This window comes from Dipodomys ordii, unplaced genomic scaffold (genome assembly GCF_000151885.1).
Source record: "Dipodomys ordii isolate 6190 unplaced genomic scaffold, Dord_2.0 Scaffold19, whole genome shotgun sequence".
Taxonomy (NCBI): domain Eukaryota; kingdom Metazoa; phylum Chordata; class Mammalia; order Rodentia; family Heteromyidae; genus Dipodomys; species Dipodomys ordii.
The window spans coordinates 3,632,895-3,657,415 of NW_012267235.1; the positions used below are offsets into that span (position 1 = coordinate 3,632,895).

At 40.5% G+C, this 24,521-nt stretch overlaps 1 protein-coding gene across 1 annotated transcript in view; it reads right to left on the reverse strand.

Annotated features, from left to right (window-relative positions):
* Window positions 1-6,411: 6,411 nt before the first annotated feature.
* Window positions 6,412-24,521, reverse strand: part of Vmp1 (vacuole membrane protein 1) — a 104,230-nt gene continuing 86,120 nt past the window's right edge. The window contains exons 10-11 of the mRNA XM_013013086.1: window positions 8,212-8,379; window positions 6,412-7,202 (exon numbers count right to left, since the gene is read on the reverse strand). Of these exons, the coding sequence (XP_012868540.1) occupies window positions 7,059-7,202; window positions 8,212-8,379 (312 nt within the window). The 3' untranslated portion in view covers window positions 6,412-7,058. The remainder of the gene's footprint in view (window positions 7,203-8,211; window positions 8,380-24,521) is intronic.

Genomic DNA, 24,521 nt, shown 5'->3' on the forward strand with positions numbered 1-24,521 from the left:
TCCTACTTGACATCAAAGATGCCCAGAGAAGTTCAGGGTCTTTCCCTTATGAATTCTGGACTGTAGTTTCCAATGCAAACAGAGACTAACTTGTAGAAGCAGTGGAGTGTGTGTAAGCACTTCCTCTTGAGTCATTTGGAAATAGTTAACAGGTTGGACACCTGGGCTAAATACCCGGGAAGGGGATTTCCACATACAGCCTGTGCTGTAAAAATCTTCCTCTTCCTTCCCACTGCAATCAGTTCCACTCTCTAGACTGAACTGTGCCCTAAAGATGCCAAACTTCCCAAATCTGACTCCAGACTTTCTAAGTTAGAGCAGCAACTGCTGCTGACACCAAGAAACAAGGAGCCAAGCAACTTTGTGCTCTTGAAAAAAAAAAGTCTATTTTAAATTAAGAGGAACAGATGTCCGATGTTTCAAAAGCCACACATTTGTGGATTTGGCTGGCAAACCCCTGAAGCTGCGATTCATTTCTGTTCCCATACAGCCAGCCAGCCACTTGCAAGTAACTCACTCTGGGCCACAGTTTGGGTCAGTCTCCTGACTATTTCAAATCTCAAATGAATTCAGGATGCTGGGGAAGAGAGTGGGAGCCATCTAAAGCACACCTCCCCCCAACCTTTAACTTGGGAAGTATTAACACCCACAGCAAACTGCAAGGCCAGTGGGTCAAAGAGTAGGAACAGTTGATCTGCTTATCCCAGCACCAAGCAATTCTAAAGGCAATGAGTAAGCAGCTGTCTAGATAGGTTTTTATACAATCTGTTTAGGAGTGCTGGTTAAATATGCAAATACACATGGCTTATTTGCCTCAATTCAAGGCCTCACCTCCAAGGCAAACACATTACTACAGGTGAACTCTTGTCCTCAGGGAAGGAGAGGAACTCAAGCCTTGTCTACTAAAAGTGACTCTTTTACTGCATGCTTAAAGTATACCACGGTGCTTTCTTTTGTTATTTGAGAATAAAGGAATGGAACTTTTCAAGTGCAATGGTTTTGTGTAGATATCTCAGTTACCATGTTTTGACAATAATAGAGAAACTTGATCTATGTTAGTGATAGAATGTTATTCCGCTTTTAAAACTATTAATAAAATCAGCTTAAAACTTGTGGCATATTAAAAACAAGTTAAAGCCAGGTGTGGAGATACGCGTTTATAATCTCAGCACTTGGAAGGCAAAGGCAAAGGAATTGAAAATTCAAATCCAGATTGGGCTACAAAAATGACTCTCAAAAGAACAAAACAAAAAGAAATGCATATACACCTACTCTCCTCATCCTCATTTTTTATGAAGAAAGAAATGTTTGTGTTTATTTCCTAAAACAAAAGGGAAATTTCAGGTCTACTGAGGAAGATCTTGCATGCCATGAAATCTTATTTTGTTTTAGCTGTACTGGGGATTGAAAACCCTGGGCAAGACTCTCATCACTTGAACCATGCCTCCTCCAGTTCCTGGTTTCAAAACCTATTTACTTAGCAATTTGCACTGGATATCCCAAATTAAGCCTTTTTTTAAATTTTAAAATAAGACATTAAAACTGACATTCCCTTTTCTCTGCTTTCCAGCACTAATATTCTTTTAAAAAAATTAAGAAATCTTATTATTCTACATTAATTAATAAAGGTTGAGGTTTCACTGTGACACCATACACGATTACACTGTGCTCCAATAACCTTACCCCCTCAATTATTCTCCCTTATTTCCCCTCCCTACTTCTTAAAACACTTTATTGTGCTGTATGTGTACAAATGTAAGCATTATGCCCACCTTCGGTCCTCAGCTCCCCCCAGCCCTGGAGTTCCTGCCACAGAGCTGGCCCCTCCCTCTCTCTGTCCAGACGCACCTGAACTCCCATCTACCACACTTCCTACCCCCAGACCCTGCTGCTACCTAGATAGTGGAGGCTGCCATGGGCTCTCTCTCTGGGAGAAATATGACTCTTCTAATAAACCTTGTAATAATCTTTCTCCTGTGCCTGTCTGCCTCTGCATGGTCCCCTGGGATGGATGTAATCGATCTTTTCACAAAGCACTTCAACCAAGCTCACCCAACTTCCCTCCTGCTGATATTTGTCCCATACCAGAGCTTGTTTTATTTTTCTTCATTCTTTTTAAGTATGTATTAAATACTGAAAGTTCTCACCATGGTATTTTACACATGTATATTTTAATTAAAATAGGAAAAGATTCCTCTTTCCCTAGCCCCCCCCCCTTTTTTTTCTGGTCCTGCCTTTTGCTCAAAGCAAGTACTCTACACTTGAGCCACAGCACTTCGTTTTTTTGTGATTTAATTGGAGATAAAGAGTCTCACAGACTTCCCTGCCCAGGCTGGCTTTGAACCGAATTCCTCAAATCTCAGTCTCTTGAGTAGCTAGGATTAAAGGCATGAGCCACCAGTGCATGGCCCCAACCTTCTTTTTCTTCGGTACCAGTACTGGGAGTTAAACTCAAAGCACTCTCTTTTTTTTTGGGTCCGGTCGTGGGGCCTGAACTCTGGGCCTGGGTGCTGTCCCTCAGCTCTTCAGCTCAAGGCTAGCACTCTACCACTTGAGCCACAGAGCCACTTCTGGCTTTTATTCTTTTTGCTTATGTGGTGCTGAGGAATCGAACCCAGGGCCTCAGGCATGCAAGGCAAGTGCTCTACCACTGAGCCACCTTCCCAGCCCCTCAAAGCACTCTTTCTTTTGCCCAGCTTTTTCACTTGCAACTGGCCACGCTACTACTTGAGTCGTGCCTAATGTCCTTTTCTCCTTGAGACCAGGTCTATGTTGTCCATGGTGGTCTCAAATTTCCTGTGCTCAAGCATTATACTTCCTTTGTGCTCCTGTGTGGCTGGAACTAAAAAGTCCCCTCCTCCCCGCTTTCTACCCCCAGTTGTAGGGCTTGAACTCTGGGCCTGGGTGCTGTCCCAGGTCTTCAGCTCTTGGCTAGCATTCTACCACCTGAGCCACAGTGCCACTTCTGGTTTTTTCTGCTTATGTGTTGCTGAGGAATTGAACCCAAGGCTTCATTGCATGTAAGGCAAGCACTCTACCACTGAGCTATCTTCCCAGCTCCTAAAAAGCTTTAACTGACACAACTGTATACATTTATGGGGCTCAGTGTTGATATTTCCAAGCACTAACATTTTTAAAATGAAAGTAAATCAGTAAATGTCAGCAATTTAAGTATAAAGTAAAAATGTACTTAATTACTATGTATTATCTGTGTTTTATACATTGTCTTAAACAGGATACACCTAAGGGTGTACTTAAATGAATTTTGGTTTTTATTAACCAAGTTACTAATTCAGTAATTTTCATTTTTGCCCGTCTTGGGGCTTGAACTCAGGGCCTGGGCTCTGTCCCTGAGCCTCTTGTGCTCAAGGCTAGCCCTCTACTACTTGAGCCACAGTGCCACTTTCAGCTTTTTGTGTGTATGTGGTACTGAGGAATTGAACCCAGGACTTCCTGCGTGCTAGGCAAGCACTCTATCACTAAGCCACATTCCAAGCCCTCAGCATTTTTTTTTTCCCTCTAGGACAGCCTGACCTCAAGCTTGTAATCCTCCTCCCCTAAGTGCTAGAATTAAAGGTGTACACAACTAGGCCTGGTGATTTTTGCTTTATTAACTTGGGATTTTTTTTCTTAAATGGGTACTTGCTATGTACCCCAAGATGATCTTGAACTCTCATTGTGCTGCCTCAGTCTCCCAAGCTTCATCTTGCCTGGCTACTAATTTGGAGTTAAAGTAGAAATTCATGCAGGTGTTCATCACCCTGCCTCCCCCCCACCCTTAAACTTTAGTAAAATGTTGTATAGCTGATTGGTAGAGTGTATGATTAAGTACATGGATGCTGTTCTTTTTGGTTGTTGTTGTTGGTTGTGGGGTCTGAACTCTAGGAATGGGCTCTATCCCTCAGCTCTTCAGCTCAAGGCTAGTGCTCTACCACTCGAGCCATAGCACCACTTCCGGCTTTTTCTGCTTATGGGGTGCTAAAGAATTGAACCCAGGGCCTCATGCATGCAAGGCAAACACTCTACTACTGAGCCACCTTCCCAGCCCTAGATGCTGGGTTTAACCCCTAAAGCCCACAAAAACACAAAAGGTTTTCTGGAGGAATCAAATTTGATACTCAGTATCAAATACTGAGCCACACATTCACCCCAGTTTTCTGGCTATTTTGGAGATGCTGTCTAAGGGACTTTTCTGCCTGGGCTGGCTCTGAACCTCAGTCCTTTGGATCTTGAAGAACTACCACCACAGGCATTAGCTACTAGTACCTGCTTCTTTATCGGACTGTTGCATGCTTATCAGTGCGTAGTATCCCCTAAACACTTTATTGTAGTACTTTACAAGACAGTAGTTGGTTCTTTAGCTTAGTGCACGATTTGTACTGAGTCACAGCCGAATGCCTTGTGAACATAGAGAAGTGGCATGCTGTTCTAAGGCCAGACACCAGAGCACACAGATACAGGGTCTCAACATAGGATGAGACTGTGTGGGAACACTCATTACTGGGCACTTTGATGATTACTGAATTTAAGAAACTTCATTTCCAGTCTGAGTTTTTCTGTATTCTTAGGAGAATGAGACTAGGTGATCACTATCCAAATGAAAGTGAAAATATCCTTTTTTTCCATGCCTCATACTCCACATTATACATATGCACAGGACTCCAGAAATCCATGAAAACTGGATACGACTCCATTTTTAGGTCAGTGCTTAGGTATATTAACTGCTGATGTATTCTGTTCAGCAATCACTGGGATGGGAAATGATAAGAAATCACAGATGGGTAAGGCACAAGATGAAACTTCTATGAAGTAGAGATGAAATCAGAATTTTCAAAACCCTCTTTTATTTAGAGTAATAATTAAATCATCCACATGCAAGTTCTCTGCTTTCCACCATCTAGTGTGTGCATTTATTTCTGGAATCATGTAGTTCTGTTTACCTTAGTGAACACAAGAAAGGAATAGGCTGGACTCAAATGGGAGAGCCCTTGCCCAGGGAACTTAACCGTAGGTTCAATCCTCAGTATTGAAAAAAAGGGAACAAACCAAGCTCTGGAAAAGACAGGTTATCACATTGCTCGAGCTGGAATCCAACAGGAACACACAAGTGAAGCACAAGTGAATACTCAGAAGGAAAGAGAGCTGTTCTTCATTTTTTTTAAAGCAAGTTAGTTTGAAACAGTAAATAAGTGGTCACCTTAAGTCAAATGAAGCTCTAAGGCAGTTAGCCTAAGAAAGATTTTCTAATACATTACCTGAAACAAATTTATGATACCCCCCCCAAATTTAGTATGCATGGTGCCATTTATATTTACTTCCTCTTTCCTTTCTTTAGACAAACATGAAATAAATGCAGGTGAAGGAGATGAACCACAACTGGAAGTCAGTTTAGGAGCCCTGACTTTAGCCAACACCAAACAATCTAAAAAATTATGCTGTTTAATGTAAATCTACAATAAAGTTTTTGGGTACTGGTTTTCAGGTAGGCTCAACTAACAGTTAAAATGCTAGTCTTTGAAAAACACACATGCTAAGAAGAAATAACCTTTTCAAAACCCATAAAGCAGCATACTTTATTTAGCTATGGTCATGGAGACTATCCCTATTGCCCCAAAGTCTTCTCAATATGTTGCTATATCATGGCATAAAAGGACCCAAAAGTGCCATTAGACACAAGGACCACAGGTTTTGATTGTGAACCATGATACCAAATGTCTGAATGAGAATACTGATATGGATGGTCAGATGAAAGATACCAAAATGTCAGACAGCCCATCGACTGCTGTTGCCATGAGATTCAACAGTCAACATCAGTCTGATAAGCTACCCGACAAGGTGGTACAGCCATGGAGATGTCACGACGGTAGGCAAAACAAGCAGACATTCAGGAAAGATTTGAATAACCAAACCAAGCATTTCTGGCTTGTTGAAATTTATCTCCAATTCGATTCTACTTTGACACAATGTCAGTATAAATTTTCCTAAAGGAAAAAAAAGTCATTTATTTCCCTAAACAAAATGGATAGAAAAAAAGAATCCCAAAGAAAAAAAAAGTGTTAAAATTGGAGTACAAATTCGCTAAAATTAACAGATTAGAGAAGGTGTGTGTGTTTTTTAAATGAGTAACTTTTTTCAAGTGTCCTGTGATTTGTACATTAGTATCTTTCTTTTGTTTCTTGGGTTTTACAAACCATCAAATCCTCAGACTAGGCCAATCTTAGAGGTGTCAGTTAGCAGTGTGCAGTAGTCCAGTTCCAGCGTAACAAGATAACTGGGTGTTGGCTCTTTCATGCAAATAAATAAAGCCTAAGAAATCCCGGTAATAGTTGGATTTGGCAAGGTTGTCCCTCAGTTGATATAAGCTAAAAGGAAGGGGAAAAAAGATCATATCGCTCAAGAAAACAAACACAATTTTGGAATGATCAAAGATGTCTTTATAAAGTTTTTTTTTTCATGACTTCATTCTAAATATACAGAATAAAAAATGGTGTACTCACTTGTGAGACACCAAACAGATTTTTCTTATACTGTTTTAAAATTTAAAGATTAATCTCCCAGAGGGTGTGTAATGCATCATAAAATGGCCTTTTTTTTTTTCCAGGGTGGGAGAGGAGTTTGGGTAGGATGGTATATTAAATTGTACCATGATAGGCATGCAAGACTGATATCCAATCTATATATAATTTATATACATTTTGATGACTTAGAAAAAAACAAATCAGAGACAAGCCTAAAAAGCTTGACATATTTAACATAGTATTCTCCAATTGTACCAAGTAGGCCTTTTGAAAGTAATACAGAAGGCCAGTTTCTGTTAAGTTTGTGGCTGAACATCACATTCACCCTAATTTAAAAAAAATGTGGATTGAATTGAGGGTTGATACCTTACCTTAACACATAAAGGAAAAGTATGTCAGTGCAAAATATGAACTTAAAACTGCTTTCAGGAAAAATGTTTTTAAAATTGATACAGGTTGGAAAAGAGAATTTTTCTTCCTGGTTATGGGTCATTCCATAACCTACTCATCCTAATTTCTGCAGTTAAAAGCCTTCTCTGCTTATTTTGTTTTCTCCTCTGAGTTCAACCGCTGTTGGATTCGTTTGGCATAACTTTGTGCCATTGAGTTAATGATAGACAGGATAAAGTAACACACCATCACCACGACCAATTTCTCAAACATCCAGGATAACCAGTTTTCTCCCTGCAGGAAAAGCAAAAAGCAAACAATTCAAATGAAAAGGCTTCATTTGTTTAACAGTAAGTAGGAGACCATTTACTACAGTTTAAGGAAAGTAATTTTAAATGATAGAACTTGAAACTTGTAACCTAAAAACCTAGGCTAAGGCCAGGCATTTTTATATACTTGGATGATCAAGATTTCACTTTGTTGGGCAAACAGTAGATGTGATTCACAGTTTAGTGAGAAATGCAAATGTGAGTTCATCTTTTGTCTTTTACTATGATCCAAGAGTAGTTATGAGCAAAGTAGTTATGTTGCAAAGCAGTTGTCAGGACAGCTAAGCAGTTTTGTTTCAGTATTGGGAGTTAAGATATAACTTAGTTGTTTATGGACAAGTGAGGGCAGCAAAGGGCCAAGTGAAGAGTGTTAAGGCCATTAAAAAGCAACTGCTTCCTTCAAGTTTCCCATTTCAGGCATTTGCTTACTTCCTACAGTCACAGAACTGTTTATAAAAAAAGCTTTCTTGGTTAAAGTTAAAGTCTTAAAGTTCAACTTTATAAGAGGAGCCTTGATTTATTTGGAAACAAACTGAAATGATTATTTTCTCACAAGAGAAACAAAAAGCAGCATAGGCAGATATTTAAGTTACCTAAATCAAGTATTTTGTTATTTAAACATTCCAAATTTTAACACTTTAATTTAATCAAGCAGAGACGTGTATCTGATAAATCAGTTAAGATCAAGGCAATAATTCATTTCACATAACAGAATGGAACTGTTATTTTTTTTCTACTGCCTCTACTGTTGTTTTTGGAAGATACTCAGAAAAGTAATTAACTTTCTCTTTTTTTTTTGGTATGGATTAGAACAGATTTCCCAGTAGAGAGTTAAGTGCATTCACGATGCCACAGCCTCTGTTAAGAAACAGCCAAGCAAACTTCACTCTATCTGCCTAAAAATGTGAGAGCCAAGAACCCAATTTCAATCTGGGACTGCCTAGGGGGAGAAGAACTCAAGAGCAAATTCTCACCTGTGGGGTGCCCACATCTCTTTTGTGGTGAAGCTTCTGGCGCTGAGCCTCCAGGTATTCCTGGAATGGCTTCTGCAGAGAAGGACCGATGCCCGGGACAGCACTGGAGGCAGGGCACAGTAGCCCAGGAAAGGATACATTTGGGAAGAAAGGCAGGAGAGATAGATATTAAAGAAAACCCACTTACCACCTGGACTCAAAAAAGCAGAAACTGGATTAAAAAAAGAGGAACAAAATATATAAAATAATCCTTGTCAAAATCCCATGAACTCTTTTTAGTAGATGAAAAATGCTTCGTTTAAACAGCTCCTTAAAGTAGGAAAACCTCTGACATCTGAGAGGAACTAAAAGCTGCAGTGAGAAGCCACTACTAAAGCACAAGAGTGCTCAAGAGTGAAGCCAACAGAGCCTTCAGAGCACACTGGGGGCTGCACAAAGAATAAAATGAATGACTTCTCAGAAGTCTCACATTTATCACCACCAGTTCCTGTAAGAACTGGTTTGAACCGATTAATAAGGAAATGACTTATGGTTGTGTCATCCCTAGTTAAAAAAGAAACTGCCCGCCCTCTCTCCAACTCGTCCCATCTTCTCAGAGGGGGAGGTGCTTTCTCAATCTAAGTCCTTATTAGGACAATCTGTGCGTCATCCTTATCCAAAAAGAATGCATTAGCAAATTTGGGAGGCACCTCCCCCTAGTCAGAAGTCAGTGATTAACAAAGGAACAAAGAGGAACTATGGACCTTGAATCATTTCGTGGTTTATGGTACATGGTTTGCACTGGAACTCCTGTACATTACTAAACAACTTGTTCTGAGATGACCTGGACAGAGATCTTTGATAAGAGCTGTACTTGGAGCTCTCTCACCCAGCATATGTGGGGGCAGTGCAGTTAAACCGGTTGGGCAACTGCAGCTATCAGGCACCTGTTATAGATATATTGCAGCCATTTTATAAAAGAGGTAACTAAGGACAACCTAGAAAATCAAAATATCTTTATTTTCTCATTTGTCACACTATGGCAAAAAGGCAAGTAAGTCCAATCTCTTCCCTTGGGCCAGAAGCATTTCCAGAAGTGCCTAAAGCTTTCCCTAAAGGTATACTGAATCAATTTAAGTTGATTTTTTTTCCTAGGACAAGTAGGCTCCAGATTTTGAATCTGGATTGATTTTTACATTTTTTACAAAGCAGAGGAATAAAAGAGAAAAACTTAGCACTGTCCCTGAGCCTCTCTGTGCTGCTGAAGGCTAGCACTTTAGCACCTGAGCTACAGGGCCACTTCCAGCTTTTCCTGTGTATATGGTATGAAGGAGTCAAACCCAGGATTTCATGCTTGCTAGCCAAGCACTCTACCACTCAGCCCCATTCCCAGTCCTTTGCTTTGATCTTCCACCACAAGATACATTAAGGAGACCCTAGTTGGTATTCATGCTATGGAATAAAACCCAAAGTAGTACGAAAAATAGCTTCTGCACAAAAGAACTTAAAATCATTATGGGAATTCAAAATCTCCCCCCCCCACCTCAATCTGTGAACAAAGGAATGTACAATTCAAGATTAACTATTTTGGTACAGGAAATAAACATTAAAAGAACTGGAAGGAGAAAGGACAGATCAGTGTGAGATGAAATGCTCTAAAATGTACTTTAATGAGTACTTGTAGGATGTGCAAAAACGCTTGAGGAGAAATAAAGGAAAGGGGAAGCAGTGAGGATGATAACAGGAGACCTAGAAGGGTAGTGAGGTCTCAATGACTCCTAAGTTGCTTTATGTTACTGGCACACCAGAGCTGTGTCTGAACTGTGTTACTGTTTACCAGTAATGACTCTAACTACAAAGGAGCAACAACAGGAAGTTTTCTCAGAAGAGAGATTTTCCTTAGCAGTTAGAGTAACTTAAAAAAACATGTAATACAGATAGAAATGCCAGTAGCTCATATATTTACATTAGCAATAAATAACATGAGTATAAAATAAATTATAGTAACATACATGCCCCGAAAGATCCAGTTTAAGACTGTTTCTGTTGGGGGCAGCTATACAGAGGAGAGAGGGTAAATGGAGAAGATGATTATGGTTGAAGTATTTGTACAATGGTTGAAGCATATGTGCAAACAGAACAATGAAACCTATAGGAATTGTTTTATGAAGAAAGGGGGTAGAGGACAGGGGAAAGTGGTAGAGGGGGTGAAGTTGATGGGTACTTTGTATGCATGTATGGAAATGTAATGAAAGTTCTTAGTGCAACTAATGTACACTAATAAAGAATTTTAATAAAAAGCTTTCCATTAGTCAATTTACTCAACCTTATCTAATACTGTCATCATTTTAAATTACCAAGGATGCCAAAGTTATCCTTAAGGGATGGTCATTAAGGGAAAGAACAAAGACCTAAATATTAGAAAAAATTTTAATTTTTCTTGAGGGAACGAAGAAGAACCAGACAACACTTATTGTAGATTTTAACCAAAACTATCAAAAGAAAAAAATTGAACTCTAGAAACATTTTTCTTTTTCTTTTTTTGGGTAGTGGGGCTTGAACTCTGGGTCAGCTCTTCAGCTCAAGACTAGTGCTCTAACACTTGAGCCACTTCCAGCCTTTTCTGTTTATGTGGTACTGAGGAATCAAACCCAGGGTCTCATGCATACAAGGCAGGTACTCTACTACTGAGCCACCTTCCCAGCTCCAACATTTTTTCTTTTTTTTTTAATGCCTATACTGGGGCTTGAACCCAAGGACTTGCACTTTTGCTTCGCTTTTCCCCTCAAAGCTGGTATTGTACCACTTGAGCCCCATATTTTTTTGTTAGTTAATTGGGGGTCTCTTTGATTTGTCTGCCTGGGCTGGCTTTGAACCACCTCCATCCTTAGATCTCAGACTCCTGGTTAGCTAGGATTACAGAAGTTCCCATCATTGTTAGAGATTTGTTTTGTTTTTCCCAGTCCTAGGGCTTGAAACTCAGGGCCTGGGCACTGTCCCAGGCTCAAAGCTAGCACTCTACCACTTAAGCCACAGCACCACTTCCGACTTTTTCTGTTTATGTTGTACTGAGGAATCGAACCTAGGTCTTCATGCATACTAGGCAAGCATTCTAGCAGTAAACCACATTCTACCACTAAACCACTTTCTCAGCCCTGTTAGAGATTTTTAAAAAGAGACAAAATTAAAAAAAATATTCAGGAAAACAAACAAAAATTGTTAAAAAAGTTTCCTTCTGGGTGCTGGTAGCTCACACCTAAAAGTCTAGCTACTCAGAAAGCTAAAATCAGAGGATTGTGGTTCAAAGCCAGTCTGGGCAGGAAAGTCTGTGAGACTCTTTTCCAATTAACCACCAAAAAGCCAGAAGTGGAGAAGAAAGAGTACCCAGGCCCAGAGCTGAGGCCTAAGGACTAGCACCAAGGAAAGAATTGGCAAATTTAGTTATGGTTAAAAATCCACTCAAAGGAATATTGGACAGAAGTATGTCAAGAAGCCTGACTGATTTGCAAACAAAATCTATGGCTTCCTATACTTCTCAGTTTTTTTTTCTTTTTCTTTTTTGGATGTCCCTGAGCTTTTGTGCTCCAGGCTAGCACTCTATCACTTAAACCACAGCTTCACTTTCTTCTACTTTTTTTTTTTGGTTGGTCTGTGGGGCTTGAACTCTGGGCTTGGGTGCTGTCCTTGCGCTCTTTGGCTCAAGGTGAGTGCTATACCACTTGAGCCACAGCACCACTTCCAGTTTTCTAGTGGTTTGTTGGAGATAAGAGTCTCACGGACTTTCCTGCCCTAGCTGGCTTTGTTTTTTGTTTTTTTAGGTCCGGTCATGGGGCCTAAACTCTGGGCCTGGGCGCTGTCCCTCAGCTCTTCAGCTCAAGGCTAGTGCTCTACCACTTGAGCCATAGCGCCACTTCCGGCTTTTTTCTTTTTGCTTATTTGGTGCTGAGGAATCAAACCCAGTGCCTCATGCATGCAAGGCAAGCGCTCTACCACTGAGCCACCTTCCCAGCCCCCGGGGCTGACAGGCATGAGCCTCCGGCACTGGGCTACAGTTTTTTTGTTTTTAAATACACACACTATTGTGCTTCTAGAAATCACTTATCTGAATAAAATTTGTATTTTAAACTTTCTTCTTATTTCCTCATAAAGGTTTGCATTACTTTCTGTTCTCATAGCCAGAAAATCTTCACCAGGAAGCAATACAATTGGCAGAGGTTGTATACAGAGTGGGTGGAGTGATTATTCCTGTTTTTCACAATGGTAAATTCTCCTTTGTTGGTTAATACAGCGCACACACCCATTCCAAGCATGCTAGAATCCATGGGTCATTATTATTCCTGTTTGTCAAGGGACTCCTTTCAATTGTGTCTCAAGCAGGTTGGTTCACCACATATTAAAAACATATTTGAATTTCTGCTCCTTCACAGAGCCATTAAATTCAGTCTTGCTATCTGAAGATACTTGTCATGATTATTTGTATTTTTCCAGTCAGGTAGGTTTTTTCTTCTTTAAGCAAAAAGAAAAAAGCCGGAAGTGGTACTGTGGCTCAAGAGTGCTAGCCTTGAGCTGAAGGACAACGCCCAGGCCCAGAGTTCAAGCCCCACAACCGACCAAAAAAAAAAAAGAAAAGAAAAGAAAAAAGCTGGACATAGTACTATGGCTCAAGTGGTAGGGTGCTAGCCTTGAGCTGAAGAGCTGAGGGATAGCACCCAGGCCCATAGTTCAGCCCTCATGATTGACAAAAAAAAAAAAAAAAGAAAGTTAAAGATTAAGTGCTCCAGGCCAGTCTGGGATACATTGTGAGATTCTGTCTCAAAACAAAACAAGGAAATCATTTTTTTTTAAAGTGCTGGTGATAGAACCCAGAGTCTTGTATATGCTAGGAAAGCACTGCATACACCACTGAGTGATATTCCTAGCCCTAAAATACCTTTTAAGGCTTAGATAGCAGGACAAATAAACATAAGACTGTTAGGCAATATACCTAAAAAAAGAGAAAAAGGAGAGAGAGTTTCTGCAAAATGCAAGCTGTATATCTCCTTTTTTCTCCTCTTTCTAATAAAGGACTATAGAGAAAGAGCCTTTTATAAGTGTGTGTAAGTGGCACTGTAGCTCAAGTGGTAGAGCGCTCGCCTTGAGCTGAAGAGCTGAGGGACAGCGCCCAGGCCCAGAGTTCAAGCCCCACGACTGACAAAAAAAAAAAAAAAAGTGTGTGTATGCATGTATGCAAAGTAACAGACTTTGAACTCAGGGCTTCAAGATCTTAGTTGGCTTGGCTTTTTTGCTTTGTCACATGAGCCATGCCTCTAGTCCAGCATTTTGCTGGTTAATTGGAGGGAGAACCTCCTTGCAGCCTTTTCTGTCCTGGCTGGCTTCAAACTGCAATCTTCCAGGCCTCAGCTTATTGAATAGCTAGGACTATAGTAGAAAGCCACCCATGCCCTGCTTAGAAAGAGACTTTGCAGAGTCTGGATAGGGCAAAACCTCAATAGACAGAAACCCTATGCCAGCAATTAAAACTTTTAATTAAAAGATGTATCAAAGCTTTAAGAATTAAACAAGGGCTAATGGGTGTAAATCAATACATCAGTTTATCCTCTGGTACCAGAGAATTCTTCTGAGATTTGACCTAGGAGCATAAAAAATGTCCCTCTTCCTCTTCCTGTTTTTAATTTTTTTTTCCTCTTTCAGATGATGGATCTCAGATTGCCTAGAACTCTTGATCCTCCTGGCCCAGCTTTCTGAATGACAGTCTTACAGACATGTATCACCATGCTAGCTAAAACGGTTCTCTTCAAACTGAAGCTAACAGGCTCTTCTGAAGAGAATGAATGTTAAGGGTAAAAGTAGGACCTATTTTTAGGTCCAACTATCATTATAGGCTGTTGGCTTTTTTTTCCTATACAAAAAAAAAAAAAAAGCCAGGCGCCAGTGGCTCATGCCTGTAACCCTAGCTACTCAGGAGGCTGAGATCTGAAGATCACAGTTCAAAGCCAGCCCGGGCAGGAAAAGTCTGTGAGACTCTTATCTCCAATAAAGGACCAGAAAACCCGAAGTGGAACTATGGCAAGTGGTAGCGTACTTTCCTTGAGCTGAAGAGCTGAGGGACAGCACCCAGGCCCAGAGTTCAAGCCCCATGACCAACAAAGAAAAAAAAAATGGCAATCCCCTTTCTTGCTAAAAAAGCTTTGCAAATAAACCTGTTTTTAGAAATGTGTCCATTTAGTCATCACAGGGTTAAATTTTTCTCCCCACTCCCCAGGCAGTGATCTAAATAGGCTTAACGGTTAGTATTTTAATGAGTTGTCATTTCCTGTCTGATAAAGGTTCTCACAGTATTTAGCCACCAGTTTCCTTGGGGACCAACCAATTCTACAGCTCTGGTCATAGTGACTCAGAATGGATCTCTGACCCTAGGCCTGATTCAACTCTGACAGATTGCCCGCTACATGAAACTGTCTTCCTGAGGAGACTGCTCAGAAAAGGTGGCAGCTTATTCTGGGCTCTTTCTGAAGATTCTAATGGCCATTTCTTGCAGTCCTGGTCTCAAGAGTTAAAAAGAAAAAAAAAAAAAAAAGGGACATATACATTTTTTTCCCTTCAGTACTAGAAACTGAATCAAGAGCCTTGAGCATGCCATTAAACAAGCATTTTACCCTCAGTCATACCCAGCTCTGAAAATTTATGATTCATCTGGTAAAAATAAAGTCTAGTAATTTTGTGTGATTAGAATGCAAGTATTTTATATTTATCACTTAACTGGATACAGAATGGAATCTCTGAAGCTGATACTGGAAGAGAAAACTGGTTATTGGATTTTATATGTGGTAGCCTGCCCAAATCAAGTTCCTTTATAGTTAGGATCTTGGAAAGCATCTCAATATAAAACAAAATTCAAAAATTATGTATTGCATGGAAAAATCTAGTGTTTCCTCACATATACATGTTTAGAATAAATCTCTGGCTAACATTAAGTTCGTTGTGATTCAATGTAAGGACCTGGGATTAAAACATCTTGAATTCCATTTATATCTGTGCCCCTTTCATACTTTAAATCTTTTATGTACTCATTTAGTTCATTGTAAACTGAGTGGCATACAAACACATGATAGCCTTTGTTACCTACACAGAAGACCACTGCTTTCTGCAGAAACTTCAGGTATATGGTTTACTATTGCCTTACAACATATTTTGGTAACAAAAGAATTTGCAGGGGCTGGGAAGTTGGCTCAGTGGTAGAGTGCTTGCCTCCCATGCATGAGGCCCTGGGTTCAATTCATCAGCACTATATAAGAAGTGCTGGGCCGGGCGCTGGTGGCTCACGCCTGTAATCCTAGCTACTCAGGAGGCTGAGATCTGAGGATCACGGTTCAAAGCCAGCCCGGGCAGGAGAGACTGTGAGACTCCTATCTCCAATAAACCACCAGAGAACTGGAAGTGGTGCTGGAGGAAGGAAATTAGAGATGGAGGGAAAGAAACACAGCGCCCAGGCCCAGAGTTCAAGCCCCACAGCCAACAAAAAAAAAAAAAAATAAGTGCTGGAAGTGGCTTAAGTGGCAGAACGCTAGCTTGAGCTGAAGAGCTGAGGGACAGCGCCCAGGCCCAGAGTTCAGCCCCCACGATTGACCAAAAAAAAAAAAAAAAGAATTTGCAGCCGGGTGCCGGTGGATCTTGCCTGTAATCCTAACTACTCAGGAGGCTGAGATCTGAGGATCATGGTTCAAAGCCAGCCCAGGCAGGAAAGTCTGTGATACTCTTCTCTCAATTAACCACCAGTAAACTGGAAGTGGCACTATGGCTCAAATGGTAGAGCTTGTCGCCTTGAGCTGACGAGCTCAGGGACAGCGCTCAGGCCCAGAGTTCAAGCCCCATGACAGACAAAGAATTTGCAATTGCCTTTGCTTTTGAACATTCAGAATTGCTTTCTTTTTCTTTCTTTGTGATATCTAGGATTGAACCCAAAGTCCTGCACACACTAGGTAAGTAAGCACTCTACCACTTGAGCCATGACCTAGCCTGGAGTTGTTTTCTATTTCTTTCTTTCTTTTTTGTTGGTTGTGGGGCCTGAATTAAGGGGCTGGGCTCTGTCCCTGAGCCTCTCTGTGCTCAAGGCTAGCGCTCTACCACTTGAGCCACAGCTCTATTTCTGGCCTTTTTTGCTGTTTATGTGGTACTGAGGAATTGAACCCAGGGCTTCATACATGCCAGGCAAGCACTCTACCACTAAGCTACATTCCCAGACCAATATGGTATCACTGAAAAGCAGCTCCATAACACAAAACCTCATTTCACAATGCAGACTTGGGCAATAGAAGACAAGCAGACATTTGTGTTAATTAAGGAGCCTAAAGTTATAAGAGTGTAAACTGCTCAGCTGCCCAAAAAGACTCGATTCTGGTGGCTGTAATCCTAGCTACTCAGGAGATGTGAAGATTGTGGTTTGAAGCCACAGGAGCAGGAAAGTCTGTGAAACTCTTACCTCCAATGAATCACAGGAAAAGTCGGAAGTAGTAGTATTGTAGCTCAAGTAGCAGAGTGCTAGTCTTGAGCAAAAGGGAACATAGTGACAGTGCCCAGAGTTCAAGGCCCAAGACCGGGGGTGGGGGGGGAGGGGGGAGGGAAGAAGGGTCAGTTGATTTCGCTTTCAGCAATTGACAGTCTCCTGGCAGTGAGTGAGTGAGTGAGTGTGTGTGTGTGTGTTGGACTTGAGAACTCAAGAGTCTGGGCTCTGTCATTGAGCTTTTCTGCTCAAGATTAGAGCTCTACCACTGGTGCCACAATTCCACTTCCAGCTTTTTTAGTGGTTAATTGGAGATACTAGTCTCAAGGCCTTTCCTGTTGGATTTGGCTTCAAACCATGACCCTCATATCCTCATATCTCAGCTTCCTGAGTAACTAGGATTATAGGTGTGAATCACCAGCACCCAGCGTTGGCAGCTTTTTATAAACAGAGCTGAGGCTGACATGAAGATACATTGAGTTATCAGAATGAAAAAATATCAGTAATAGGGACCCACACAGACCTGAAGGTCAAGAACAATGAGTAGTCTACAGAATTTTAAATTTAAGGTAAGACAGCATGAAGCTTACTGTCATGAGGTCACTGAAAATGACATGATCATATGATCATCATAAGTGGACCCCCCCCATGACAATAATTACTAGAATTCAATTTTACCTAAAAATAATGTTATTTCAAGGACTAGTTAAATAGAAAAACCCTCCATGAAAATAGACAATTAAGAGAAAAAAGTTGCCTTTCCTGCCCTTAAGACACTTGACCTACAGGGGTGTCAGCAGAGAAAGTGTTTAAACCTACAGCATAGGAGCTAGTAGGTTTGTCTCTACTACAGTACTGGTGGTAGTAACTAACCCCGGTTTACACAGCAACTGTTTGAGATTGTTACTCTAGCCCAAATCTCTAGCTTCAAGCATCTTAGAATCTTTACCCCAGGCTTGACTTTTTTTTTCCTTAATTTTTTTTTTGTCGGTCCTGGGGCTTGAACTCTGGGCCTTGGCATTGTTCCTCAGCTTTTCAGCTCAAGGTGAGCACTCTACCACTTGAGCCACAGTGCCACTTTTGGTTTTCTGGTGGTTTATTGGAGATAAGAGTCTCGCGGAGTTTCCTGCCCAGGCTGGCTTTGAACTGTGATCCTCAGATCTCAGCCTCCTGAGTAGCTAGGATTACAAGCATGAGGTACCAGCTCCCGGCAATACACCAGGCTTTTCTCTTACCACTTAATGAAACTAAGTTCTCAGTGCTCTGGATTCTCTACCTACTCAATGGTAGTACCTCACAAGCACTACATATTAAATACAAACTTATGGAAAGTATCCAACACTAAAGATAGCTACTAAATGTAAATTTCCTTGTTTTAGTTTTTCTTTATTTTTTAAAATTTCCCATCTCTAGTTTAGTATTTTACCCTTACTACTAGGGATTAAACTTGGGGCCTCCACTTGGCCTGCTCTATCCTCAGTTTTCCCGACAGTCTAAAACCCACAGTGTATTCACCTATTAATGAAATAAAATGTGTCAGGAATGACAGTGGCTTATCTTTCCCTTTACCCTACAATTGCACATAATCCAGGATAGTATCTTGGTTTTAGTTTTTACAATTCTAATGAAATGTTCCAATTATGGTCAAGAGCTATTTCCTAATTTCCTGAGCTTCTTTTGCTCAAGGCTAGCACTCTACCACTTGAGCCACAGTACCACTTCTGGCTTTTTTTGTTTATTGTGGTAAGGAGGAATCAAACCCAGAGCGTCATGCAAGCTAGGAAACACTCTACCACTAAGCCACCTTCACAGCCATGAAGATGAGATCCTAGGATGGAGATTTAAAGCTAGCCCGAGCAGAAAAATCTAAGAGACTCTATCTAATTAGCCAACCAAGAAGCTGGACTGGAGGTATGGCTCAAATGCTAGAGCTCTAGACGTAAGTGAGAAAAGCAAAGCTTTTTCAAGTTCCAGCCTGATAGGTGGGGAAAAAAGGTATATAATCTAACATTACTATGAGAAGTTTCCTTAAACTGTAGAGGTTAAATTAAAATCAGTGTACAACTGAGTCTCAGTAGCTAGGGTGTTAACCCTAGTGTATCCTTTTTCAGATACTAAAAATAAATGAAGCCTGTACTTTTATAACCTTTCCTGATTATTTCATAATGATCAATGCTAAAGAGAATAGGCACATAAAATATTTTAAAGTAAAAGGATTTTCTTTCTATAGAAGTCCAGGTTCAAATGTTTACAGCTCATTCCGACCATTTTCCATAGAGTGAGGAACAAGATTCAAACACTTAAGTTACAGTTAAAATGATCACTCTTGCCATAGGCAAGCCCTATGATAAGGTCAAACACCAAGTTAACTCAGAAATAGAAAACAGCAAAGAAGAACATGGAACATTCTGTATCTGGCAAAAAGTCCCTGTTCCAGCCAAACCCATCCCCCAGTACTCAAGTTCAATGATTGAGTTATGGAAACTTTTCTTATGTGGTAAAACTGGGGACTTTGTCTTCCAATAAGACTCTGGCAACCTGACAATGAGCCAATGTTCTGCATATGGTTTGTTGCAAGTCATATGCTTAATGTTATTCTCTGGGAATTCTCATCTTCTATTTGGTGAGAATACCGGAACATGTCATTTTAATTAGGATTTTTTAAAAGTTAGATTTGGTTATATTAAGAAATCTATGCATTTCTCTCGGTGGAGATGGTCTAAAATTAAATAAAAATTAGTTTTAAATCTTAAAACAAATAAGCAAACAAACAAAAAATACCCCACAACCAATGTAACAGTGCCTATTAAGCTCTAAAACTTTCTGGTTTGTTGGTTTTATCCCTTTACTTATTTCAATGAGTCAAAAAAATTATAAGCGTATCTTCCTTTTTCTTCTTTTTTTTGCCAGTCTTAGGGCTTGAACTCTGGGTCTGGATACTGTCCCTAACCTTCTTTTGCTCATGGCTAGAGTTCTACCACTTGAGCCACAGTGCTATTTCTGGCTTTTTGAGTTAATTGGAGATAAGATTCCCCTGGACTTTCCTCCTCAGACTGGCTTCCTCAGATCTCAGCCTTCTGAATAGCTAGGATTTTAGGTGTGAGCCATCAGCGCCTGGCTTAGCCTATCTTTCTTTATATTGCCTTTTCTCTTTCTACCTGCTAAATCTACCATACGCCAGAAGGTATTACCTAGAGTCTAACTTCTCTCAGAATATCTAACACTGGCAACTACTTTCCAGAATTGGCCAAGAATCTACTAAATATGATTGTAGGATAGAAACTACTTAAATGAGGGGGGGGGTATTCTTTCTGGGACCTATGGACTTGTATTCAATAATGTACTATACTAAAAATAGCACAGGCCAAAAGTACTTAGGGTATTGTATGGAATAGCTAGACGCTTTATACTTACATTAAGAATAGAAATGAGAGAGACTCTAAGAGGGAACAGCTTACACTAAGCAAAAGGAAAAAAATGTACATATCACCCAATTTGGAAAAAATAGCTGTAGTGTCAAAGTTTGTAAAGTCCATAAGCTTTACAGACCATAATAATGACAATGTGCCTTGTGAAAGTTAAAATGTGTTTGTGACTTTAACTAAGTATCACTATCCTACAATATTGTGAAATTTATGTAATCACTTAATCTCAGAGAAAAAGAATAGGAGCCATTTGGGATAGTCATCAGAATAGCATTTAAACTTCTGTAAAATACTAAATATGATTACTAGAGGTGTGACTCTCAACAGCAATTATCTTTTTTTTTGGGGGGGGGGTCTGGCCATGGGGCCTAAACTCTGGGCTTGGGTGCTGTCCCTCAGCTCTTTAGCTCAAGGCTAGCGCTCTACCACTTGAGTCACAGCGCCACTTCTGGGTTTTTTTCTTTTTTGCTTATGTGGTGCTGAGGAATCGAACCCAGGGTCTCAGGCATGCAAGGCAAGCGCTCTACCACTGAGCCAACTTCCCATCTTTTATTCTTATTTTTTTATTGCCAAGGTGATGTATCGAGAGAGGGGTTATAGTTGCATAAGGTAATAAGTACATTTCTTGTCCAACTTGTTATCCCTTCCCTTGTTTTTCTGCAACTTTCCCCTTGTCCCACCTCCTCCTGCAAGTTGTACAGCAATTATTTCTATGCTCCCCTGGAACAAATACAGAGCCAGACTTAGCAAGCCACAGGTATACTTGTGGTGCTAATTTGCTTAAATATGGTCCTATAGAAAACTAAGAGAGTCATTATCTTATTTATCTTTTTTTTTTGGGGGGGGGTAAGGGGGGTGGGTCAGTCGTGGGGCTTGAACTCTGGGCCTGGGCGCTGTCCCTCAGCTCTTCAGCTCATCACCTTCAGCTCTGAGCCACCTTCTCAGCCCTATGTCAGTTATTATAACCTTTCGGAAGTTATACATTTTCTGATTGGTAAAAGGCATTAGAAATAAACAGGAATAATAAATATAACATGTAAAAAGGGCCCACTGTGTTCAAAAAGTATTTTCCTCCTTGGGGCTGGGGCTCAGTGGTAGAGTGCTTGCCTTGCATGCATGAGGCCTTGGGTTTGATTCCTCAGCACCACCTAAGCAGAAAAAGCCAGAAGTGGCGCTGTGGCCTTGAGCTGAAAAGCTGAAGAGCTGAGGGACAGTGCCCAGGCCCAGAGTTCAGCCCCCATAACCAAAAAAAAAAAAAAAAAAGTATTTCCTCAAAAATTATCTGTATAGTAGTTAGGCATGGTGGCTGACACAGGAGGGTTGCAGTTTGAGCCTAACCTAGAAAAAAAGTATAAAAGTTAGCCAGACCTATCTCAAAAATAAGCAGGGAGTGGGTGTTCACCTGTGGTACCAGCTACTTGGGAGAATTGTGTTGCAAGTGTCATATAAAATTATGACACTATCTGAAAAACAAATCACAACAAAAGGACTGGGATGTGGCTAAAATGGTAGTTTATGCCTAGCAAGTCTGAGTACCTCAGTTAAATTCCAGTAGTATCAAAAAAAAAAAAAAAGTATTAGTGCCTGCCCCATGGTGTCTCACGCCTGTAAGCCTAGCTACTCAGGAGGCTGAGATCTGAGGATCATGTTCAAAGCCAGCTTGGCCAGGAAAGGCTGTGAGACTCTTATCTCCAATAAATCACTCAGGAAACGGGAAGTGGTGCTGTGGCTCCAGTGGTAGAGTGTTAGCCTTCAGCTAAAGAGCTGAGGGACAGCGCCCAGGCCCCCAGGACCAAGAACAACAAAAAAGTATTAGTATAATCTTTATAAAAGCCTTTGCCTTGGCTGAAAAACATTTTAGTGATCAAATAGTGAAGTAAGCCAGATGTTGGAAGCTGTAATACTTGCTAATTAGGCAAGCGCTCTACCACTGAGCTACCCTCCCAGTCCTACTTGCTAATTAGGAGGCTAAGATCTGAGGATTCTGGTTCAAAGCCAGTCCAGCAGTCCATAAGAGTTTTATCAATTAAACTATCAGAAGAATGTCTACTCTAAAACAAAACAAAAACTCCCAAAAACATGTCAAAAGTGCTGCTGGGGCTCAAGTGGTAGAGCACTAGCTTTGAGCTCAAGGACAGCATCCAGGCTCTGAATCGATCACCCCCCCCCAAAAAAAAAATTCAAGTAAGAGCACAAAACCCTGAGTTCAAATCCCAATATTGATGCACACTTTGAGTGTGCACACACACTTTAAGGAAAGGCTGGCTTTCTTTCAATCTTTCCTGAGAACACAATCAAATCAGCCTTTTCCTGCAGTCAGTAGAAATTGTGGAAATAAGATTTTTAAGAATAAAGGTAGTATCAAACCAGAAACAAAGTCCTTTAAAAACCTCCATATTTTGGATTGTTAACACATTGATATGAGTGTAAGTGAACTAAATTATACAATATTTATAAAGAATTTAAAAATTTGAAGGCAAGCTGGGTGCTGATGGCTCACTGTAATCCTCGTTGTTCAGGAGGCTGCGATCTGGTTCAAAGCCAGGCAGGGCAGAAAAGCCCAAGAGATTCTTATCTCCAATTAACCACCAGAAAACGGGAAGTGTTGATGTGGCTCAAATGGTAGAGAGCTTGCCTTGAGCTGAAGAGCTGAGGGACAGCGCCCAGGCTGAGTTCAAGCCCCACAACCAACAAAAAAAAAATATCTGAAGGCAGTTGGGTTTATCAGTGGCCTCTGAACTAGAGCAGAAATGCTACTCAAGGAAACATGACTGTAAGATAGAGCAACTAGATACAAACAGAAGTAAAAATAACCTGGTGGTAGCAGTTCTATTTCAAATCTAGATTTGTTTTGATCCCTGTGATCTTTTCACTATATCACTCTCTAACCATTCTTCCTCCAGACTAACTTATTCTTTCTGTCTTAATATTTCATAATTTCATTTAAATTTGAATTGTTGACCTTTTTCTGGCTTATCTTTTCATATTTTTGTTTACCATAGCAATTTATCACTCTCTTAACTGGGTGCACATAGTTTTAAATATGCTTCAACAGACTGCATTCCAAACTTAACTAGTTTAGTCTGATTTGCTAAACCATTTGGAGTTTTAACATGTTAAAATTAACAGAGAATGTTTCTACAGTAAATCAGAGGTAGTACTTTTAGCTAGCTCAACTCAAGGGATCTAGCTAGTGAAACTGAACATCTCTGTTCTGAAATAAGCTGCTGATCTATAATAAACTTAGATCTATTAAAACCCCCCTCCTTTTTTTTGGGTGCTGATTCAGGGACTTGAACTCAGGACCTAGGCTCTGTCCCTGACCGACCTTCTTGTTCAAGGCTGGTGTAACACTTGAGCCACAGCTGCACTTCTGGCTTTTTTTTAAGTTTCAGTGGAGATAAGTGTCTCATAGACTTTACTGCCTGGGCTGGCATCCAAGGACCATCCTCAGAGCTCAGCCTCCTGAGTAACCAGGGCATTGGTGGTTCACACCTGTAATCCTCTTTACTCAGGAGGCTGAGATCTGAGGATCAAGGTTCAAATCCAGCCCAGGAAAGGAAAGTCCCTGAGACTCTTATCACCAATCTAACCACCAGAAAACTGGAAGTGACCCTGGGGCTCAAGTGGTAGAGTGCCAGCCTTGAGTTGAAGAGCTGAGGGACAGCGCCCAAGCCCAGAGTTCAAGCCCCACGACCAGACCTTTCCCCCCAAAAAAGATAATTGCTGTTGACAGTCACACCTCTAGTAATCTTGTTTAGTATTTTATAGAAGTTTAAATGCTATTCTGATGACTACCCCAAATGGTTCCTATTCTTTTTCTGAGATTAAGTGATTACATAAATTTCACACACAAAAAAATGTACTCATTACCTGACTTACGTAATGTACTGTAATCCTTCTACATATTACCTTCATAGTAACAATTTTAAAAAAGCCAGACAGGCGATTGGCTCAAGTGGTATGGTACTAGCTGAGTAAGTGCAAGTCCTTGAGTTCAAACCTCAGCAACAAGAAACAACAACAACAAAAACAATTACAACCACTAAACAAAATTTTCCTTGTATAACAGCCTTCATTCTAGTTTCTGTGAGTAATGTTTTGTAGTGTTACTTGCTAGTTTTCATTTGAGCACTATATTTAAAAGCAATTCCCACTTCAAACCATAGAAAAACAAATCACGTCATGTTCAACTGGAGAATCTGATGATGATATTTTGATGATTACCAAAAAAACAAAAAAGATATCTTTGGCATCTGATAATAAAGTATCACTTGTCAAATCCAATCCAATTATTTGTCTTGTTTAATATATTACCTATAGAAGAAGCTAAGATAATTCCTATAGGGCTGGGAAGGTGGCTCAGTGGTAGAGCATGTGCCTTGCATGCCTGAGGCCCTGGGTTC